The 22,581-nt window shown below is 41.4% G+C and overlaps 1 protein-coding gene across 3 annotated transcripts in view; it reads right to left on the bottom strand.

The window, feature by feature from the left end:
- Window positions 1-565: 565 nt before the first annotated feature.
- The window catches only part of UBE2Q2 (ubiquitin conjugating enzyme E2 Q2), a 43,661-nt gene continuing 21,645 nt past the window's right edge, over window positions 566-22,581 (bottom strand). For 2 of the 3 annotated variants that reach the window (XM_027897958.1, XM_027897960.1), the window contains exons 3-14: window positions 22,354-22,458; window positions 20,724-20,780; window positions 20,437-20,523; window positions 18,659-18,799; window positions 12,510-12,594; window positions 8,516-8,576; window positions 6,387-6,477; window positions 6,010-6,068; window positions 4,716-4,764; window positions 3,821-3,916; window positions 2,997-3,063; window positions 566-1,212 (exon numbers count right to left, since the gene is read on the bottom strand). In XM_027897958.1, coding sequence (XP_027753759.1) covers window positions 1,181-1,212; window positions 2,997-3,063; window positions 3,821-3,916; window positions 4,716-4,764; window positions 6,010-6,068; window positions 6,387-6,477; window positions 8,516-8,576; window positions 12,510-12,594; window positions 18,659-18,799; window positions 20,437-20,523; window positions 20,724-20,780; window positions 22,354-22,458 — 930 coding nt within the window. In that variant the 3' untranslated portion in view covers window positions 566-1,180. The remainder of the gene's footprint in view (window positions 1,213-2,996; window positions 3,064-3,820; window positions 3,917-4,715; window positions 4,765-6,009; window positions 6,069-6,386; window positions 6,478-8,515; window positions 8,577-12,509; window positions 12,595-18,658; window positions 18,800-20,436; window positions 20,524-20,723; window positions 20,781-22,353; window positions 22,459-22,581) is intronic. The other variant, XM_027897959.1, reaches the window with a different exon arrangement.

Here is a 22,581-nt window from a genome sequence, read left to right as displayed (position 1 = left end):
CCAGGTTCGTCTCCTAATAAAGAACAAACAGTTCCCATTAGTCTCTCAATAACAAAACCACTGTCATGACTATGGCAACATCTCTTACGCCTCTGAAGCGGATGACGTGTTCTTGGTTCTTTATTTGTAGCTTTTATATAAAAATTTTTCATTCAAGGACTTTCATCTCGATTTGTGCCAATCACTTTATAAGTTCATTAGTTTACAAATGATTGCAACAACCCGTTAATAAAATGGAACACCTAAAAAGGTTTTTAGTATTTTAAATAACTTCAAGCTTCATACTGCGGCTCTTCTTGTTAAGGAGGTTGAGCCAACAAGTAGCAGGAACAGCCCAGCAAGTTCTGATGCCCCAGTGGAAGTGACTAGTTACAAGGTATTATTGGCACAGCCTTGCTCTGCATAAAACCAAAACAAATCCAAAAAAAAAAAAAAAAAAAAAAAAAAAAAAAAAAAAAAAAAAAAAAAAAAAAAAAAAAAAAAAAAGGGAAAAACCCCCAAAGCTAAACAAAAAATTAACATAATCTAAACAAAGAGCATATTTTCCAATAAACAGTTCGTATTCTCATACAGCCATGAAAAATGTTTAATGACTTAACATACATGTGTTTTTCCTATATCATTAATTTGGAAATACTACAAACGCCGTCATTTTAGACCAGAAAAAAAAAAAAAAACTACTGTGATTTGCAAGACCTGACATCTCCTAAAACGGTATTAAACAACGTATTAAACTTCTTGGCTTTAAATGAAACGATACAACGCAAGTCTCTGCAGTCTGCATTTTGCAAAAGGTAAGAAATACACAAAAGTGTGTGAACAAACTCACTCCTACTGAATGATCTTTTAGTAAGTCGGTAGCCTGCTGTAGGGAGAGCTTATGCTTTCAAATAAAAAAACGAGGAGAAGGGAGGGCGTGGCCCAAATATGCTTAATCCATAAGAACAAATGTGGTAAAGGCCCAAACTGCTCAGTCCAGATACCTAAGGAGAGCGGAATGGTAAGGCTGTAACTTATACTGTACGTGTCAGTTGACAGATTATCCACTAACTTATCTAATAGCTAAAGTCCTCAGTACAGCTGTTATAGGGGCACTCATAGCTTGAGTCTGTGTGTTGGAAAACATAAAAAAAGAGCTTGTTTTGTTGACATTGGTCCAGGTAGACAACAGTCCTCAGCGTTAGCCATCTTCTTTTGGAGGAGTGTACCAGCCTGTGGAGAACAGAGAGACACGTTAGGGATCGACAGTGCTGGCCCAGGCCATCCTACACTCCATCTGTGAGAGGAGGAAGCCTATCCTGGCTTCTTCCTTCTCCCTTAAAGCAGGCCAGCTCAGCAAGACCCAGTGCCCTAAATGCTACTGGTCAGCAGTGGGATATGAAGCACATGGCATATTCCAGGATCAGAGCCAGTCCTGGGGAGCGCATATATTAAATATATCCAAGTTTGGGGGGTTTTGGGGCAGCAGCTATCCCGAGTTGGACAAACTGGACACTGACAAAGGAAGCTGAAGGAGGAACACTGCTGACAAAACTTCATGGAACAGAGGTAAAGCCCCCAAGCCTTCAGGCCACTTAATGCACAGACATCCAAACACAACTACACTGGGACACTTATATAAATCCCATTTTGGGTACTGTGGAGTTAGGCATGCACAAACAGCTGAACAGTTTACCCTTCTTCTGCAAATCTTCCTGTAGGAATAAGCTCTGAAATGTCAGTTGAATAACTGGTCTCCTGACACAATTTGGAATGTTTAGCAGCTGAATCATACCTGATCAAGAGTGCACAGCTTTTTCTAGCCACCTCCACAGCTCCAATCTTAACTCTCCCAGCCCCTATTGTAAAACTTCCTCTAATTGTGAACACGCCGATTATGGAGCCTATTTATGCTGTCCCAGAGAGCAGGCAGCAGGTCTAAGTTAAAGACATCATTCCCAGCAGCATGAGGTGCTGTGAGTGCTTTGTGTACAGCTCTTGATGCAGGAGTGATCACTGGCCATGTCAGCACACAGCTAGAACTAAACAGCCAGCCATGCTGGCCTTTGTAGGGACCTAAAACAGCAAAAGGCTGTTAATGGCAAGATCAAACTCTCCTACAACTGGAAAGCACGTTAAAGTCATTATCTCTGACCTTCCTCCCAACAGCAGAGAGGGTGTTATGTTCCATTTCAGCCGCAGGGAAACTGAGGCTCTGACTGCAGTCACACAAACACTCCCTCTGGTTCACAGCAACATCAATTCCCAGAGGACACTGCGTCCAACCCACACCAAAGAACGTCACAGAACAGGGAACTGGACTAATTCCCAATCACAAGACCAGATACCAATTCTGCTGACTACCTTTACATAACCTGTAAGCTACTTAAAGCTTTAAAAGCCTCAGGTCATTGATTGTCTTCTCAGGCTGGCACAAGTAAATGCAATTACACCTGAAGCAATTTTTTAATGCAGCAGAGAGAATGCTGCATGGTGTAAAAATAGGGTAAAAAAACCCCCCAAACACAGGTGTCTTCCTGTTCTGTTGAAGAGTTTTCCATCCAGGACACCTCACTCGGACTTCTTGCATTTTTTTTAGAGTAGGATCTTTCTTTCCATCTTATCTCTTCCTTAATGATTACTACACTAAGGTCTTGCCACACTGAAACAAAGCCTTTCAGGGAAGGGACAAGCTTCCAGCAGATAATTCACTAATAAATAAGACCCTTTGAAAGCTACAGGAACAATGAAGTTCCCTAGATCAACTGGCTGAAAATGAAATGCAGCTGCCTTCCAAGAAACAGTAGGAACATGTGGAAACATTCCTGTAAACTGGAAAAGCTGAAATGACTGCAGTCAAGTTCCTTTAAGCCCTCTTGTTTTCGTAGTGCAAGAGGAGAAGGAAACACCATTTACAATCTTCCTAAGACACTCTGTCACTTCCAGTTTCTCTGTGGCCAAACACCAGTTCCCAGGATGCTGTGCAGGCAAGGACAAAGTCACAAGAACATACATACCATTCTTCTCATGGATTTGTACTAGCGACTTATAGGACTGCTGTGCTCTTGCTAGATTATATTGATTCTAAAAGGAGGAAAAAAAAACAACATAAAAACCTGCATCTAGACATGGAAGACTTAAAAACAGTTTACAGGGCAACTCTACAGTGGGCTTACAAATAAAACCCATGCACAGTGTTGGAACATTCCTGGCTTTCCAGTACAAGGTCATCCAGACATGTATCCTTATTTTCTCATATTTTCCACTTAACAACAGACACCCAAGTGACAATTTTGCTGCCTTAAAAATCCAAACATCTTTTGAAAGCAGTATTTAATTCTTCCAGGTCTTTTGAGTTACCAGCATGCACCCTTGAACTGAACTGTGCTTCCAATTAATGCTGGATGATGAGCTCTGAAGTATCTGCATGTTATTATTTTTCCCTCTCATGAAACTTAGTCCAGCAATAGGAGGAGAACTTCTTACCACGAGTGTATGTGATCCTGGCTGTCACCTACAGCCCTTCTCAGAGCCAGACTGTCCAAATCCTCCCAATTCTGATCCTCCTTCCCTCCCTCCCTCACCAAGGCAAGGATAGTAAAGTCTTAACCGCTTCAAACCCCTGCCCATCCCAAGGTTTTATCAAACTTATATGCTCATAATTACATAACAAACTCTTAATTGCCTATAAAACACTCACACACGTGCACTGGACACCAAAACAACTCCAAATGCAAATGTATTTGCAATGACAGTTCTGTCATTAAACATCTTCTGTGCAAGTCAACAGAGAAATGGAAGCCTAACAGCGATTTGTACAATTGATAAACAGCACATTTACCTTATTGGCTCCAAACTGTACTCTGGCTTTTCCTTTGACTAAAGTGGCATTGATCTGCATGATGACTGATTCTATTGAGTAGGCACTGCTCCAGCCCTGGGGGAGGAAGGGAATATTAACATACGACATGTTTCTTGTGCGCACCTTGTAAATCTATTTTGGAATGTGTGCTTGGGGATTATTTTTTTTTTTTTTTCTGAACTCCAGTTTTTGTTTTATCTACTTGTTTTCAGTTAACTTTTATTTTCCACAGAAAATCTGTAAAATCATACACAGTATTAGTACTAAGAACTTGTAAGGAAAATGAAAAGGCTGAATCACACATTTCCAAAATACAGCAAGACAGAAACAAAAAGGCTCCATTCCTACAGCATTTACACATTTTCAGCAACATCACAACAGAAATTACAACTTCTTGTTCCAAGAAGCAGAAAAGCCTGACATCTAATGAAGTCATGTGACAATTTTGCTCCCATGACTACTATTGCTCACCTCTGGCACTGCTTTACCTTCCAGTGCTCACAGGAGCTTCTGCCAGAGCCTGCAGATTGTTCCTTCATTCATTTACTTATTTAAAAGAAAAAGAAAAAAATCTCTCTGTCTACACAAGAATCATCTATGCCTAGGAGCTCAGAAATTCTGAGAGGGCAAAGCTGGTGTGCTCTCACTTCTTCTGCCTCTTCCTCAGATCTCCTGTGAGCCACTCAAGGCAGAAAAGGAGATCTCACCCAAGATCTGCAAGGCAAATCTTGTGGGACTGAGGTTTATTGCACCATGCTCCCTTTGGAGTGTGTCATTTATTCCACACAGGGATTCTACAACTCCGGGAAAACACCTGTTTTTCTTATTTTAAAGCATGTTTTGTTATTATCCAGATAACAGAGCCCGTATTCACCTGTTTAGTAAGAAGTTCCATGCATAATGCACCTCCACCTAGGACATACCTAGAAACAAAAGGTGAAAGAAAATACATTTGACATCAGCAGTCTGTAAAAAGATGCAACTCCTCACTGCACTTTAAGCTCCTGCCAGCTCGTTTGTTAAATTCATTGTTCATAAAGCTGAAATCCCTTTAACCAGAAATATATTGGAACTAGTGAGCCATGTTATACTTAGGCAAAGGAGATTAGCATTGAGACAAAAAAAAAAAAAAAGTTGTTTGCTAACTAGGCTTGGTTAAAACCAGTGACTGATCCATCTGCACAATTGCTCACAGACAATGGAAAGCAAGAAAAGTGGCTTTTTATGGCTACACTAACATAGGAGTGACATGCAGTTAAAACCCAACAAAATTCAATTCTGTAAAGAAATGTAACACAGTTTCCAACAAGACAGGTGCACCTATAAATCAAATGAGATCAAGCAGATCTCTGCTTGCTCCTGTCCTATAAACTCTGTTTTAATTCCAGTAACATTCCATTGTGCCGACTGGGCCTCAGCAGAGGAGCTGAGCACCACAAAACCTGCACGGAGGGAGCAGAATTTACCACTCCCAAAACATGCTCTGCTCTGTGATCGAGGCATTCAAACCACACAAGATCTGTGTGATGTTCAGAGGGAAACGACCCCTGAAAAGCTCCTCATTTTTTTGATTCTACAAAGTCCAAGCAGAACAAAACAAGAATCCAAAGGAGTTTTCTGGTGCTGGGCTCTGCTCGTTTAGTTTAGAGATAGCAGCACCCCTCAGGAAGGCTATTTACCTGCACTAACTGTGTCCTGAAGTCAAAAAAGACACACAGCAATTGAAATCAAATCAGAATCAGCTATCACAGACTGCATTTCCAAATGCAGGTATCATTTTCTGTCACCAGAAGATGCACAAAAGCCTTGGAAGGTGAATTTAATCTTCCCCCCATGGATACACAAAAGTTTCTGTGCCACAGGCAGCACTCCAAACATGCTTTAGATGACACTTGGAGCATGGTGTCGATTAAATGTAGCAGTTTGGGATTAGCATTGGAGAATGAATTCTTAAACAAAATCTTTATGGCAGGGTTAGAGCAAGAGAGAACCAGTTAGGACTGTACAGCAAATTTAAGGCAACGCAAGAATCACGACCCATCCAAAGCACCAACCCCAAACATCCACATTTTTGCCAGTTCTGGAACGCTGTGGCAGGCACAGAGCTTTTCAAGCTGGGACACTTTTACCACAAAGTACAATTTATCTGCAGGGCAACTCAAACCTACCCTCCTGTGAGCACAGGAGATACCACTCGCACAAAGGGAGGATCGAAAGGGAAGTTATCCTGAAAAGAATAAAACAAAAACAGGTTAAGAAATACACTGTGACGTTATTTCGTAAGCAGAAAGTATTTCGACAGCCTTATCTGGAAGATCAGATTTGAAATAGTACAATTTTTCAGTTCTGCCAAAAATCACTTTTCCACAGTAGTGGAAAAAAAAAAAAAGAAGCATTTTCTGGGAAGCTTTAGTGCAGTTTTCTTTTTTTTTTATTTTTATGCCACAGATCCATTTTTACCCAAGTTACAGCTGAGGGTCATTTCAGTCACTTTGCACAGTAAGCCTCACACTGAACCCCAGCATTTCTTCCCCCACACACATACCTTAAAAGAGAAGTTGAGTAAAATGTATTCTACACCTTCTTTTTCTTTTAAGACCTGAAGATCACTATGCAGTGGGCTATCAGGGTCAACCCTGTAAGAGAAGCAGGGGGAGATCCTGGATGAAGTTAATATTTTCACTACCCGTAAACAGGAATTCTCAAACACTTCCCTGACGTAATTACAGTTTACAAACTGAAATCTAAGGTGAACTCTAGGAAATGCTTGCTCCTTTTACAAAGTAAACACTTTGCCATGAAAGCTGGCTCAAATGCACTACACTGCCAATGGTATCAAGTGTTACTTAAACATGGCACAAAATAAGCTGTTTGTTCGAAGAGAACAGTTAATTCTCTTCAGTTCACTGGAAATCTGTGTTCAAAAAAAAAAAGGGGACAAAAATTAACAGGAGGACTGTAGTCATCTGGTTTTCAGTACACAGTGAGGGAATCCTTTATGGAATATGTAATTGTAGTTCTGCATCAGCTGTTACACATAATCTGCATCAGCAGAAATACTAAACCCAGCAGCTTCTGCTCAGCAGAATTTCAACAACTGTTTGTTGCAAAATGCGGGTGATGAGCAGCCTGGCCATTAATTCGGTCACTACTGGGTTAACCCCACCAAGCTCTGACACCCCATCAGCTTTTAGGAGAGACTGGTCAAAAAAACACCTGCAGCAAGCCCAAAGCTTATGTTAAAGGGACTGACAGGCCATGAAAGCCAATCCTCTGCTACAGGTGGAGTCACAAAGTTATGAGATCCCATTCCAGAATTACTTGGGCAGTTTGTCCCCGTCCTTCCAGTCTGAAATTGTTTACAAGAACATCTTCCAGTGCTTAGAAACCTCTCATTTCCAGCCATAGCTTGTCCTGGGCCACTTCAGTGTGACGTGTTCTAGTCCCAGTGCTGTTCCTCACCCACATGGGCTCTTCTCTCTGACATTTACCCCCTCGGCCAGTGAGCACAGTTCGTTTGTTTTCAGACACTCTTTGCCGTGATGAACAAACACAACACTTATTCTCTTAGTCACTCTGGAAAGCATTTGCTGCATGCAGCCCGTTTTCTCTTTCCTGAAGGCAGGAGATGAGACCTGTTCCCAGCCCCCCAGCAGAGGTTTCCAATCACTGCACAGCAGTTTGAGCGCTTTGTTAAAGGTGCTCAACAGGAAAGGCCTCGCGTAACGTGACACGGATTTTTCTGACACGTCATTCCCGCCATTTTCAGCTCCAAAACATTCACAAGCCCCTGATTACACCAAGGAGGACACAGAGCCGTGTTTCAGCAGGTGGTGACCCAGCTGTACAGGTCTCACAGGCAGGTCAGCACCGTGCTGGGACAGCCACGTCCTTGTCCTCGTTCCCCACGACAGGTCTCAGCTGAGGGAGGGTCTTTCATCCCTTGCCATCTTTTGCAGCCACCCAGCACGGCTTGGGTAGGCTCTGCCTTTCTACAGGGTACCTTCTGGGATGGCAGATGATCTCCTTACCAGGGATAATTTCAACAAAACACCCCTAGATTACAGTTACTGGACTATGGACACAACAAGATGAGTTATGTACTGCTTGTCATTGTGCATACGAGGTGATGAGAGAAGACAAATCATGGATAATGATATAACTCACATTTGTGTGATATCTAAAAGTTTCAGTCCTATGTGTCTGTTCAACTGTAGAAATAAAGAACTAATGACACTAAGGCAGTTCTGTTCCTTCTTACATCTCGAATGAAACTAAATATTGCATTTTCTTGACATTCAAAAACAACTAAAAACAAAACCACCCAAAAACTCCAGAAAAAAAAATGTTCATAATTTAAGGTTTCATTTTTTTTGGAGCAGTTTTAGAAAGAGAATTGAACAGTAATGACAGTTACTGGATTACACACTGTGTTGGCAGTGCAAAGAGGGTTTGTCTTTTTGCCAGCTCAGTTACTACAGTTCCACATCTACACGTTTCTGTACATCAGAATTAGAGCCACTATTTAGTGGCTACAGTCACCACTACTACTTTTACTACTGTAACACAAATTTTATATGCTCTGGCTACAGATTCCCATTTATCTACAGTAAGAATCTCTGCAGCAATAATAAAACAGGTTGTTCAGAATATGAAAAAACTCGAATAACTTACTTGAGAAGCTTAACATGCCATTCATACAAGCTGTCATTTACCAGTTCCACTGAATATATCCCTGTAGAAACATCAGACGGGATTAATTATGCACTAAAAGCGTTACAAGGTAGAACTTAGCAAAAACATTCTTTGCATTTAAGAACAAATACTGTCAGCAGATATAAGCAATGGGTGACATACTGACACTGCAGCATTTTCGTCCTCTACTACAAGCAGCAGAAGCACTTCTGAGCAACTACAAAAAAGAAAAAGTCTTTTCACTTTAAAAAAAAAAAAATTCTTGTATATCCCAGCTTCCTCTCTGCATAAATTCACAAGCAATAAATCTTTACCCATCAGACAAGATTCAGAACACAGTATCAGCCATGGTCAAAAGTCTGATCTCATCCCTCACAGACTATTTATGAACATACACTAAACCATTAGGATTAAACTTGTTACCTGGCCTAATATTCACCAGCATCTCTGCTGCTGCAGCTGCTGTAATTATTTGGAACACATATGCAAATCAGGAACCTGCCAAGGATTTCTGAAGTCACAGTGCAGTCACCACACTCTCTCCAAGGAATGGCAGTACCTATTCCTGGGTTTTATTATTCTAGAACAGAGATAATCTTGCAGTTGAAACTGAGAAGCAGAAGGTGCTTGCATACAGATGACATTTCAAACTGTCCAGACACCTTTATTTCGAAAGCATTTCAAAACTCAGTGAACAAGGTGAAGAATCCATGCCTGTTTTTTCTCCTTCCTGAGTGCACAAGGTAGCACAGCCAAGAGCATTTCTGCAAAGTTTATTACGTCTAGAAATACAACATAAGCCTCAACACTCACTCAGTGTCCTCTCCATGTCCCTTTTAAATCAGCAGCTGGTTCAGAGACACGACATTTCTGTTCCAGCATGAACTGAAGGAGCTATTAAGGCCTTTTTCCAATTCCCCAGATCCAAGGACACTATTTTCTGATTCACCTTCACGTAAGTGGAAGTCAGGAATTATAAGAATTCTAATTTGTACTGCTCTGATGTAACAACGAAAGAGCTGACACACAGAACTCTGCTCACTGTCAACTCCCATTAATGAGGAATCTACCCCACTGTTGTATCCAGAATATCTTCTTCCACCTGCATCCAAGTGGGAGCAAAGACTGGAAGCAGCAGCCTCTCGGTATTCCAGCTTTGGCACCAGCACAGGTATAAAACACTGGCTGCAGACAGTGGAAGAAGTTACAGTGAGGATCCTGACACCGTCCTAAGCAAGAGAAGATCCCAAGAGAACTTCAACAGCTTCAGACAGGAGTTTCTTAACAACACTATGAGGGGTTTGGGTTGTTTGAGGTTTTCTTAATAATCAAGAGGTGTTATTTGGAAGCAGCTCAGATGCTTTTTTTCCTTAATTTTGACAGTTTGAGGAAAAAAGTTTCTGTCAAAAAGAATTTATCTGATTAATATCAGTTTCTGAGGGGTCCTTAAGGTAGGAAAGGAATCAAGGTAAGCTCCTCTCAAACATTCACCTTCCCCGTGCTTCAAGAGTTTCTTTGGTTTATTCCTCTGAGAGGAATTCCTCTCTAGACATGATCAAGTAAAAACAAGCACACAGAACCACGCAAGCAAAAAATTAAGAAATTAAAAGGTAAGAAGCAAAACAATTCACTCCAAAAACAGAGGCATTACTTATGACACCTTTACTACATCCAAAAGTAACTCCCAAACAGTCTTTGGATAAAAGCAGTGAGTTGATGTCACTATAAATGAACATCACAGCTGCCAAAAGGTATGAAAGGATTTTGTTTGATATCTCCCCTTTCTTCCCTGATCCCCCAAATTACTTTAAGATCTTCGTGAATCTCCAACTTCACATTTGGAACTTGGCAGGACTTGTGACTCCCATTACCTAAACAGGTTAATGAAACTGTCTAATTCATGGCAAAATAAATTTGCTGGAGTGCTTTTTGCTTCTGTTTGCTCATATGAACATTATTTTCAGTTTCTTTAAGGGCAGTTCCTCACCTGGACTGCCCAGCTTGTCATCTTTTGCCTGAACTCCAACAATATTATATCAATTGATAAAGGAATTTGAGTTCTAAAATGGATGCTACCCCCACTACACTTCTACTGTTGAGGATGTCACTGTGTCTTTTAACACTATTTTTTCATAAAACATTTTAACAGAAAATAAAAAAATGTAAAGGACTATTACTACAAGTATTACTCCCTTCAGAACTACCACTACTGTCCTACTGTCAGTCCTAAAAACACGTAACCTCACACAGACTAAATAAAGTGATCCTTTCCCGAGTAAAAAAAAAAATCAGCCTTAAGACTTTCTGGCCTGTGTTACAAAAAATGAAAACAGTTTTAAACTTCCTTGCAACAGTTACCAGAACCTTTAAGTTTCACAACGGTTCTTTCGTGTGTTAATAGGAAGACATTAAATTAAGGGAAAAAACGGTCCATGGAACAAGTAGTCAGAACAAAAGCGACATTAAAAAAAGCCAGTTACCTACCAGACCCTGCACACGTGGTGACAGTTGCCTCAAAAAAGGCAGAACTAGGCTATAAAACCATGAGTTTTGTGCAAAGAACCGATACTTAAATTTGCTTAAAGAGGTCAAAGAGTAAGCGAAGCCGTAAGGAACGAATGTAGGCAAGTTTCATAACAAACAGCACCATGTACCGGCAAAATTTAGTAAATGTGTCAGTAGAACAGTGTTTCAAAGCAGGATTGCCATCAGCTTTGTAGTGCCAGCCTCCACTTGACACTCTCCTTCATCAACTTGCTTTAGAGATGAACGAGGCACCCGGTTGCAGTCTCCTCACAGTCCCAGGTCACCCAGCTATAATAAAGGTACTACACTCACACTCCACAACCTCAGCTTTCTCTACACTTTAGCAAGATTTGCTTTTCCTCACCAGTTAAGAGTTGTTATTAACCTAAGGCCAAGAAAGGGCATTATTAAACAGCCCAAATCCTCCCCTGACACTACACCTCCCGCAGGGGCTCCTGCTCCCCACCTGGTGACGAAGCCCCACACGACAGCCTTTACAGGCAGGCAGGTTTGTGGCAGCCAACCTGAGCTCTCATCACAGAAACAAACCCTGAAGAACATCCCTGGGCAGGAAAGGATCCCTCATGACTTAATGCAGATCTATTTTCTGGGCTCTTCCCTAGACCCAGGAATCCATTCCTCACTGTTGGCTGGTGATGAGGGCACCCTGGCGAGCACTCAGCTGCAATAAACCCTAAAGAAGTGGGCCATGTTAGAGCAGCACCAGGTGCACTGGGTTACCTACTCAAATTTACACTTGGAATGTCAGCACGTAAAACAATTTACTAAGAGTTAAATATGACAAATCAAAGCAGGAGCCTCTTCACCTCTGTCCTTTTGCACAAGATTGAAATGCCGTTGCCAAGGGAGGTTTAAGTCCACTACAAATAAATCTGGGGGGAAGTTCAGAAAAGTAAAAGACAGATGAGCAAAGTTTAGATTGACTCTCTAATGGGGCATTTTGGCAGGCCTAAAGGAATAAATCTTGCCCCAGATCTATGTCATTTCTCCTTCTCGTAGGGTAGCACTCAGACAATTCAATATGCTGATTCCTTTGCTGAGCTGGTTTAGAAACAGGTCCCACAGGGAACAAATGGAACAGCCACCCACCCACCCAAAAATACTCAGTGTTCACTGTTCAAACAAATTTAAAATGCAAGCCTGTTTTCTGCTGTCATTGATATAATTATTCCAAGGAATACATGGAGCTTAGGATCAGATTAATACCATCACAAAATAATAAAAGTAACAGCAGTGTAACTAAGTGTAACACAAATGTACTCCTTTATGTAATGAGATTATATGTAATATATCTAGGTATTTGTATATATGTGCACACAGAGACACACACAGGTACAGGACAACAAAACACAGAAGGATTAGCTGAAATATTTCCAAGAGAATTCTTTTAAAGTGTTTTCAAGAAGGGCAATCTGAGGCATTTTACCTGTTTTATAACTCTGTGATCTATATATATCCCTGAGTTCTTTCATAAGTCGATCTGAAGCCTGAACTGACCCAGAGACTGCACCCTGAAACAAACAAACAAACAAAAAAAAGACTCCAAGTAAGTGAAAAGTCATATTTGCAAACAGCTTTATTTACATAGGAAGTTACACTAACTAAAAAGGTATTAACAATATATTCATTTCTGCGTTGGAACTACTTTTTTGAAAAGTTAAAACATTCTGGTGAGCCAAGACTACTCAGAAGAAAAAAGGCAGTACATTAATATAAACTGCAACATGGTGTAGGTGATGCAAACTTTTAACCAAGGTACAAGAGGTACTCCTGTAAATCTCTCTGGCATTTTGATTTCCAAGATGGATCCACTGCACGTTTCTAACAGCAAAATATTTCAATTTACCTTCTGCTTTTATGCACCAGAGAAGCAAGACCAACCAGCACATTTGGAAAATGTGAACAAAAGGAACATTTATTTGCAACAGATGGAAAAAAAAAATAAAAAAATCAACACCTCCACAGAGGAAGACTAAGGCAAGTAAACCTCAAAATACCAAATACTTTCTGGGATTTGTCACAGGGCAGAAATGTCTTTTCTTCCAGAGCTCAGTTTTGTACACTCAGCAGCTCGAAGTGATAGAAAACTTAGCCCACAGTTTCTGAACCTGAGATTTCAGCACTAAAGGGAAAGCAAAATATAGGATAAAAGAGAAAAGGAGACCAACTTTAAGTGGCATGCATATAAAATATATGATGGGCTCTAAAATCCACCAGCTACTGACAAACTAATGAACACAGCAGTTACCCAGGAGCTGATGTCTCCTCCCAGGAGCTGCTGCTGCACTGGATGTGTCCTGCACATGTCACCAGTGCTCCCATTCCCATGACCCTGGGATTCAATTTTGCCTCAAATCTTCTGGGCTTTCTATGAGGAAAAGGTTCTGTCCTGACTTAAAAGCTGAAGTGCTTATTTTGAATAACATGACCATCAGAAGTACCCAGACGACTCTCTCAAAGCCGATGTCAAAGCCAACAGGATGGATTCTGATACTAAACCTTAGACATCACCCCCATTTCTGGAGGAATATGAAACAGCTGTGACCATTGTCTAATACCTATACCATCATCCCTATTTGCCTGAAGTCATCAGTGATCTTTTATATTCCCCAAGGTCTTAATTGTAGAACCAAATTATCCCTTACTGATATTTAATTCTTATAAACAGACTCCTGTCTTCCCTGTCCAGTGGCATCACAGAACATGCTTAGCTACTCATTAGAATCTGCAGACTATTCTTTTAAGCCTATTCATTTCCATATGCCACTGGATAGAATTATGCAGATTACTGAAATTCCACTAGTTTTTTCCTTAACGGGCCAGTATGAAAAATGAACTTTGGAATTAAACATGCAAAGAGCAGGCAACTCCTTTCATGTGATTCAACAGAAGCTACATAAAGACAGGGCACCAGACAAGTCATTTCTCGGTTTACTGAAGCCCTTCTCTGAAGAACAGATGAAGAGATTCCTCTTTCTAGAACACAAGTACATGAAATTTTATGGGTAAAGCTTGTTTATATACATTATTAGCATATTCCTACTATTTATGCCCACTGTTTACAGAGAGATGAAAAGAGAAGCGTTACACTTAAATTAACACAACAGTGCCAATCACCAGTCCTTGTAGAGCTGTGGTGCTTTGTGAGGGTTAAGGTTGGGACTCTGTGTTGAGTTTGGAGGAAAACTTCATGGAAAAGTGTGAAGATTTTGGTTTTTTTTCCTGTGCAGAGCTGTGCAATATCCTTGCCTGGGCAATATCAACCTCTGCACACAGGCAATTTAAAAACAAGTTAGATGGCCAAAACCATCCTGTGGAAAACCAGTCTCCTCACTGCATCTTTATTTCCATCCAATTAAACTACTGAATTTCTATACATAATTTTGGAAGCTCACCTTGGCATATGAAAATGGGAATGACTTCTCCACTGTAGACATTTAAAACCCAAAGCTTAAACACACCCACATACCCTGATTGCCATTATAACTGCTGATAAAATGCAGTGGTATTAACAATAAAATTAGTTTTATTGTAAGTAGCCTCAGCAGACCCAGCCTAGAATACTCTTTTTCACCCTTTTTCCCCAGGAGTTTCTAGTTGGGCTGCCCACTCTCTACACAGCAGTATTAAATATAGTTACAGTTGCTACTCCAAAGAATCCACAGACTGCACACCAGCTATCTACAACTGGGAGAAAGAAGACAGTAATCTTAACCTCAAAGGTTTAGCACAGGAGCTTTATTTTACTGGCTCTGAACTACTGCTGAGTAACTTGGAGGAAGATAACTCATGGTAACACCAAACACCACTGCTCTGAAAAACACACCTTCATTCTGGTGTCATTTGTGGGTTTTTTGTAGCTACTGGTAAAGTTTAGTAGAAAGTGCTACTTGCATCATAGCACTGCATGATATAGAGCAGCCAGGTCAAGTTTGGGCCGTAACAGCACTAAAATTAAAAACTCGTTTAGTAACTCCCTATATACAAGTTGTAATTCCCAAGACTGAATTCAGATATAAATAACAGAGTATCCTTCTGGAAAAATGGGACTTGACACTCCAAGGGAGATCAAGTTACCGTTTCTCCACTTGTGAAATGAAGATTTATAGTTGCAACTGTCCTGGAAACAAGTGGTCAATCATGGGATCTGACAGGTATCTGTCACGTGGGGCTGATGCCATTTCATCTGAATTAGTTAACAGAGCTGCCAGACAAGACTCAAGTGATTTTTTTTTTCTTTTCCTACTAAGTAGTCCAACAGGCACAGAAAGTCTACTTGATCATCCTCATATTTGTGGTTCTCCAGAAGAACGAGCAGGTGAGCTGGAGAAAGCCCTGCTGCAGGAGGGAAACATCTCTGTGGGCAACTGCTGCGAGCTGCAAGTACCAGAAATACCCGGGGCAGGAATTCCCACAGCCAAGGGACTGGGGGACATAAACAGTATTAATGAGATGCATCACTACAAGCCCGTCCTGTTCTCAACCTCCTCCCTCTCAGGACGTGGCGCTGTCAGAAATGTGACACTTGAGCAGCGCAGCAGCTGGGCCAGCACTTGCCACTGCCCAGCTCTGCCTGCACTGGGCCTCCAGAGGCAGGAGGTTTTTCTTATTAATATCTGTAATATATTAATATTGCAGATAATTTCGCCACAAGCCCAAAAATCACCAGCGAAAACAAAAACGTGGAAACTTCTCCAGGGTTAACGAAATCAAATGTCAAGTGACCCAAGGAGAGCTAAAGAAGGTGCTCTATTGTCACAGAGCTTTCTCAGTATTTGTGCAGTGTAGATCCGTTCCTGGAAGTCACAGAAGATTCACACTTACTTCAAGGATAGAAATGACACCTCAGACTTCATAAAATCTGATGATAAAAGTAGAGACGTCTGAGACTTCTAAAGGAAAGTGCATAAACTCCTCAGTATGAAATGGGAAAAGCTAATAGCATTATCTAAATAAGAAAGGGATTAATCTCCAAAATGACTGTGTGGGGAGAGACCTCTGAAAAGCAAGCAGCAGCAAGTTGTTAAATATTTGATGTTAATGATTCCAGTTCAAAGACCTCTTTTAACTCGAAGCAAGTGGTTCTTTAAAGTTATTACAATGTTAAGAGGAGGATTAATTCTTGCTCCAAGTTACAAACTGTACCACAAGCCAAATTTATTTCCTGATGCCAGCAAGAAGAATGGGATTAGGGACGCTGCCAAGGAAGAGAACTCATTTACAAAATTAGTAGATAGACATGCTTAACTTGTATAATACAAACTCTAAAAAACTCCCCTGATGAGAGTCTTGACAAGCAGAAAAAATGTCTTTAACCTGTTAGAAATAAATGCTGATGGGGCTGCATGCACTGCTTTCCTAAGGAAAAGCCTTCCCTAACTCCAGCCTGCACTGCAGCAAGGGGAGAGAGGACAACCCCTGGCCCTGGGCCAAAGAACACGTCAAGGGACTGACAAGTCCTCTGGGCACCAGGCAAAGCCTCCTCCCATCAGCCTTCCCATACCCTCTCCCAACCAGCAGCACGGAAATGGCATGGCTTTGTTTTCCTCATCTCTGCTGGGGAAACAGAGTATCCCCAAAAAGCTGCTGGTGTGTGTGTGTAATGAGCAGACTGTGTTTAGCCACTGCACTGACGTTTGTGACACTCACACCGTCCTTGCAGAAAGCCACTCGTGAGGGCTGTGCAGATTGAAGTTCTGCTTCGTGTCAGGATACCGAGCAAACTTCTGCCCTCTCAGGGCACGGTTAACACCTTCTGCTCCAAGTTCCACGTTCTGGCAGCAGGAAGGGCCACTGAAATGCTCCCAGGTGAGCTCTTCCCCAGGTCAGTAGCACAGTTAAAGAGTTTTCTGTTCCACGGCATTTCAGAGTAAACCCTCACGAGCCCTTTGAGCAACGATTTCAGCGGCGCAGCTATTTCTGGTGACCCACAAAAATACCACACAGTTCCTCAGCAGCAGTTGAATACCCTGTTCCCTGCACTCAGCTGACCTTGTTTATGCACCAGCATCAACCAGAGAGCGTCTTGGCACGAGGAACAGCTATTATGTAAGTTGAGTCTGCTGTTGTCAAACAGAAAACCAGCAGTGTTCGTTTCAGCTCCACTAAACGTGGAGAGGGGAAAAAAAAAGAAAAAAAAGGCAAAAGGAAAGGCAATATTTGCCAAATTGGAAAGAACAGATAGCAAAAGGAAATCTGCAGTTTGAAGAGGCTCCCTGCATCAAGGAAGAACGCTGACACCACAAAAACCTCCTTTCAGTTCTACCAAATTTGAGATGATGGTAAAGCAGGTCATGCCTTTCAGGCTGCAAGAGAATTTAGTTTCTTGAATAATTAAGGAGACTTTACCATTAGATCTGAGCTATGAACACAGAAGTACACAGAAATTCAGAAGGCATCTTCTCCAACTGTGAACATTTAAGTTTAAACACAGGCAATAAAGGACTGCTGTGTTTATGGTTAGTCAAGTCTCAAAAACAGACTACGCAGCAAAAGCACTTCCTATATAGTTCTCACTACAAATGAAAAGAGGTTTGCAACATCAATTTTCTTGAATCCAATGTAATTCTTTAAAGCAATTTAGGCTTTTTTTAGGAGATACTTGCTGGAAAAATCATCAAGTATAAGAACCAGAACAAAAATCCAGGTGTTCCTTACACACCAACCCTTTCCTAAATAAATATTTACAGGTCTCTCCCCTGCACCTCACTACTGCTCACATCTTCAGCTACTGGCTTAATGAGAAACAGCACAGCTTGTGTCTGGACACACTTCTTTCTGTACAGGTGACTTACAAAAACTTTAAAGCCCTTTGGCTGAAGCAGATCATGAACAGAAACACTCAATTTCCTGCTTTACACGTTTTAAGCCCCTACGAAGCAAAAGTTTTGATTTCTTTGGGAGCCAGGCTAAATAAAATTGAGGTTGTATGACGTCATCACTCCCCACTACACGCACTTTCGAGAAGAACAAGTTTCTCTGGAACTTGGCACTCGTGACAAAACACTTCCAAACCTCTGGAGAGCAAACTTTTTACAACTGCCTGCCGGCAAGAGCCCTCAAAAAACTGGTAACAAAGCTGCAGAGCTGCTGAAGGCCCCTTGCTTCACATCTGGCAAAAAAAAACAAAACAAAAAAATCCCAACCAAACCCTAAACAAAACAACCCACCACCCTTCAGTAATTTCCACGTGGCACAGATATTACTGCAAAATAAATTTGTACATAAAACGTGTTTAAGGCACAAGTTCCTGGGCCCCACGACTTTTGATGGATTCAGTTTTAAACATGGCTTTGTTTTTTTCACTTTAATAAAGGCTCAGCCACAGAAGTCATGCCCACAGCCTCGGTGCTTCCTGCTGATGCTGTTCACAACACAGGTACCGAGCAAGGGACAGAGGGACAACCAAACAGATACCTCTGGAAATGAGACAAGCAGTTAAATAGTTACCTACAAGTCAATTTGTTTGTAGATTTATAGCAGTATTTGTTGGAAACCATCTCTATTTTAGAGTCAGAAATATTACAAAGTATTGCAAAGTATTCCATTGCAGTTAGGAGGGAATCATTAACTCACATTTAAGTGATCTTGCCTTTGATTTTTTCTGATTTTTTCTAAGATTGCAAGGTTCTCTTTTTCGATGCCTTCATCCTCAGACTTCTTCCCATCAACTGGTTCCTCCTCCTTCATATCATAGTGATCCAGATCTTCAATGTCCTAGAGGACAGAGGAAAAGTTAACTGTAAATAGCTGCACTATGCTCTTTGTTCAGTGAAACCCAGTCACACACTGCACAGCACTACGTATTTGTGATTTTTGGATACCGTTTCTATTTTGTTCTAACTTCATTTTTAGCCAACAGCATTGACTGGAAGTGCAGGGAGCCCTCACAACACAGATAAAACCCAAATTCACAACATGGCTCTGGTCACAGAAACAAGCCCAATAAAACCCCTGCATGAAGTCAGGACTGTAGAGAATTAGCCCATTAAAGTAGGTGGGGCTTGAGAATCCCAAAGTACCTGAAGTTAGGGTGGCTCCAAGATGTTTCTAAAAGCAGCCTCTTTTTTCAGTTTGAATCCTGTCTATACTACACTTCTGGCACACAGTCATTAACATCTCTGGCAGGGCCACAGTAGCCCCTCAAGAAAGTTAAATATTAGAAAGCTTTGTGTGCTTTATTCAAGGCGAACATTTCAGCTAAAGACCAGATGCAGGAACTTTGAAATTGGGACACGAGACAAAATTCTGTGGTCAAACATTGTTGATCACATCAGCAATTCTAGACCAAGACACTGAGAAATCCTCTGCTCTGGACTCTGAGCTGGGGTTGTCCCGTTGCAGAGGAGCACTCTGAGCTTCAGGAACTGCCTGGGAGGTGACTCGAGTGCTACTTGTGGAGAAGAGGGGAAGGACGTAAATACCCTGCCAAGAAAGCACTCCAGCAGCCACCCCAGCAAGCTCTGGTGACACAACTGTCAGAGACAACTCCAGCCACGCCTGGGGCTGCTCTTCACACACCACCTGTCTGCATGGCAGGAAAACCTGGCCAGAAACCCAACCCCAGGGATGTCCTACATCGTAAGAAACACCTCTCTAGTGCCTTTGACAGCGCTGTTTCCTCCAACTGCAACAGGCTGAGTGTTCTTTAAAATGTTTGTGTTTCTCAAGGCAATGAGAGAGCCCCAGGAATAAGCTGCTTTCCCATTTAGAACTTGGAAGTTGAAGATATCACTGCCACGCACAAAGACACCTGACAAGTTATAAATAACAGCAGATAATGTTTTTTTGGTTCAGTCTAAAAGTCTGTAGGTGTTCCCATCACCTTTACAGAAACACTGGCTCCAACAAATGTGGTCTGGATCAGACTAAATATGGTCTAAAAAAGGTGGTTTCAAATTCATTCCAGAACTTGGTAACATTTAGATCACTTCTAGAGGAAGACCTTTTAGTCAGAGAAAGAGTTGTTTATTCTTACTACACCTTCACTAAAAACCTAAATCTGAGGTCATCAGAACAGTTCTCCTACAGTAATGCTACTTAAAGCGGTTTAAAAAGCAAGCATCTTGGAGCTGTTCTACCAGGTAGCAGAAGTAAAATCAAAAGGGTAGTTCTTACTAAAAAGCTCATTAAAAGGAGCCCTGTGTTGCCAGACAGGGACAAAAAAAATTCAGTGTGTCTGTTTTTTGCTGTCCTTCCACTTCCTTCAACGTATCAGAGTTAAAAACTAGCTCAATCTGTTTAATGAATCAGCAAACTGATTTACTCAGCCAGTCTGCTTCGATTTGGGAGACACTTCCAACTGCATCAGAGCCAGTTCACATGAAACAGGAGTTAACAATGTAAGAACTTACTGCTTTGGCACACAATGTTATGAATTGTTTGACTAAAGCACAAACAGATGTCCCATTCTCTGTATCCAAGTACCTCACAGCTGAGATCTAGGTTTAAGAAGAAAATTTCACTAGTTTTGTGGTTGAGGCGAAAGCTGACAATCAGGTAAACATCCACATTTTTAATTATCTTTTCTGTTGAACTCTAGGGAGGTTATATTTTACTGTTTGGCTTCATTATTAAGCAGTCACTGCAGAGCAAAATGCCCCATTTCTACTAGATAGGACAATTTCATATACAGACATACTTCACCCATGTCCTCTTCTTCCTCCTCCTCTGATGTAACTTCTTCTGTCGTTCCATTCTGCAACACAACAACAAAGTTCCTGCATAAATTCTGCTCAGGTTCCTTCCTTTCAAAAACACAAGTCAACTCTCAAAGTGGAACAGTAAATATGAAAAATTACACTTATCGAGGTCTGCCAAGGACTGAAGGTTAAAGTGTGAGATGCACAAAAATGCTTCCCTGCAGTATGACAGTGAAGAGGCTTTTGCATGAAGCAAAGATAAACAGAATGTCACAATTAATTCCAATTAAGTTCTATTTTTAAACAGAAACTTTAAATTCAGATAAGGGATATCCTATACTGAGACAGTGACACAAGCAACAAACACAGCAAAGGGGGTTACAATTCACGATCTCTTAACCATGAAATCAGACCATGGCTCTGACTAAAATCCATCTCTGTGCTATACTCTTAAAAAAAGAAAAAACCCAACAAACTTCAGACCTCAAACTTCTGTGTAGCCACTACTATCATCATTGTCTTCAGATGATCTGAAAGCACACCAAACCAACGGTCTGAGTTGATTTTTCACGGTTTTCTATGTCAGGGAACCACTTGAAGCTCAGCAGGTCTGATCTGCAGACACACTCAGGAGCTTTCTGATAATGCTTGTCCTGTGCTTACTCATCCCTGGGTACAGCAGGAATGGCACTGCCCCAGACAGTGCAGGGGACTGGATGGATCTTTAGTCAGATTTAATAAGGCCGCTCTCATTTAACTTGCAAACTGCCTGACAGGAGTTGGGTTGTGAGCTTTGGAGCACATGCAAGACTCCTCACAAAGGTGCTTGCTAAGATCACAGGCCGGCTGCCTCTGCTGTGGGGGTGGCTCAGAGGAGGGACCCGTAGGATTCCAATCTGGCACGTGACCAAAATTAAGCAAGTTATTTGTCATTGCTGTAGTACTGCCACCACAGGAAAACCATCTGCTACACTACAGGAGCTTTTAGAAATCATGTCATCTTAACACAAGAAGCTATCGTAGTCTTATTAAAAATACAAAAAAGAACAGTTACTACCCATTTCCAGTTCTGTTTTCAGCACAATGCAAAACATTTTGGTTACCAAGAACATCTCACAGCTCCGTTTGTCAGGGGCACAAGAAGTAAACAAGGCACCTCAGATACTCCCTACCCCAAAGCAGCACATGGTCTGGAATCCCATGGCTCTGCAAGGGATCCAAGAGGAAGGACAACATCAACAGCAGTTCATCCAAGTGCCCACTGTCAAACATACACACTTCAACAGACAGCAAACCCTTCAGAAAAAGGAAGTTTGGGAAGCACTAGGAGTGCACAGCAATCGGCTTGAACAGTGTTTAGGAGGGAATATAAACTTGACAGCACTGGTATCACTTACACACCTTCCAGTGATACAGAAACTCCGAAGGAAATTGTGTAATGTTATCACACCATTATTAAACGGATTTTGCAAACAAAATTCAGACTGAGGACGCCACAAAGCAACAGTGCTGCACATCTCAGTTCTGGTTTACACAATGTTCAATCATTCCAACCACCTTCTTTCTTGGGAGTTGGAAAAACAACTCCTTCATTGCCATAAGGAGGTGCCCACAGCTTTTTGAGTTTACCTGTCCAGCTGGCAAGGGCTGATCTAACATTTCAACATCTGGATGCTGAGGCAGATTATATAATCTGCAGAGGTCACATATTAATCGCTTCAGCTGTTGAAGAAGCTGTAAAAAAACGAAAACATGGAAATGGTTAGAACCAAAGCACAGAGCAGTACTTGGAATTTTCTTCACACATTGGCACTGAACCTGAAGTCACTGTACAGCATTTAAACCTTCTAGGGCTGG

Source organism: Empidonax traillii, unplaced genomic scaffold (assembly GCF_003031625.1).
Source record: "Empidonax traillii isolate 1590-97213 ecotype Southwest subspecies unplaced genomic scaffold, ASM303162v1 scaffold571:size529327, whole genome shotgun sequence".
Taxonomy (NCBI): domain Eukaryota; kingdom Metazoa; phylum Chordata; class Aves; order Passeriformes; family Tyrannidae; genus Empidonax; species Empidonax traillii.
This window is presented reverse-complemented; position numbering and strand designations above follow the sequence as displayed.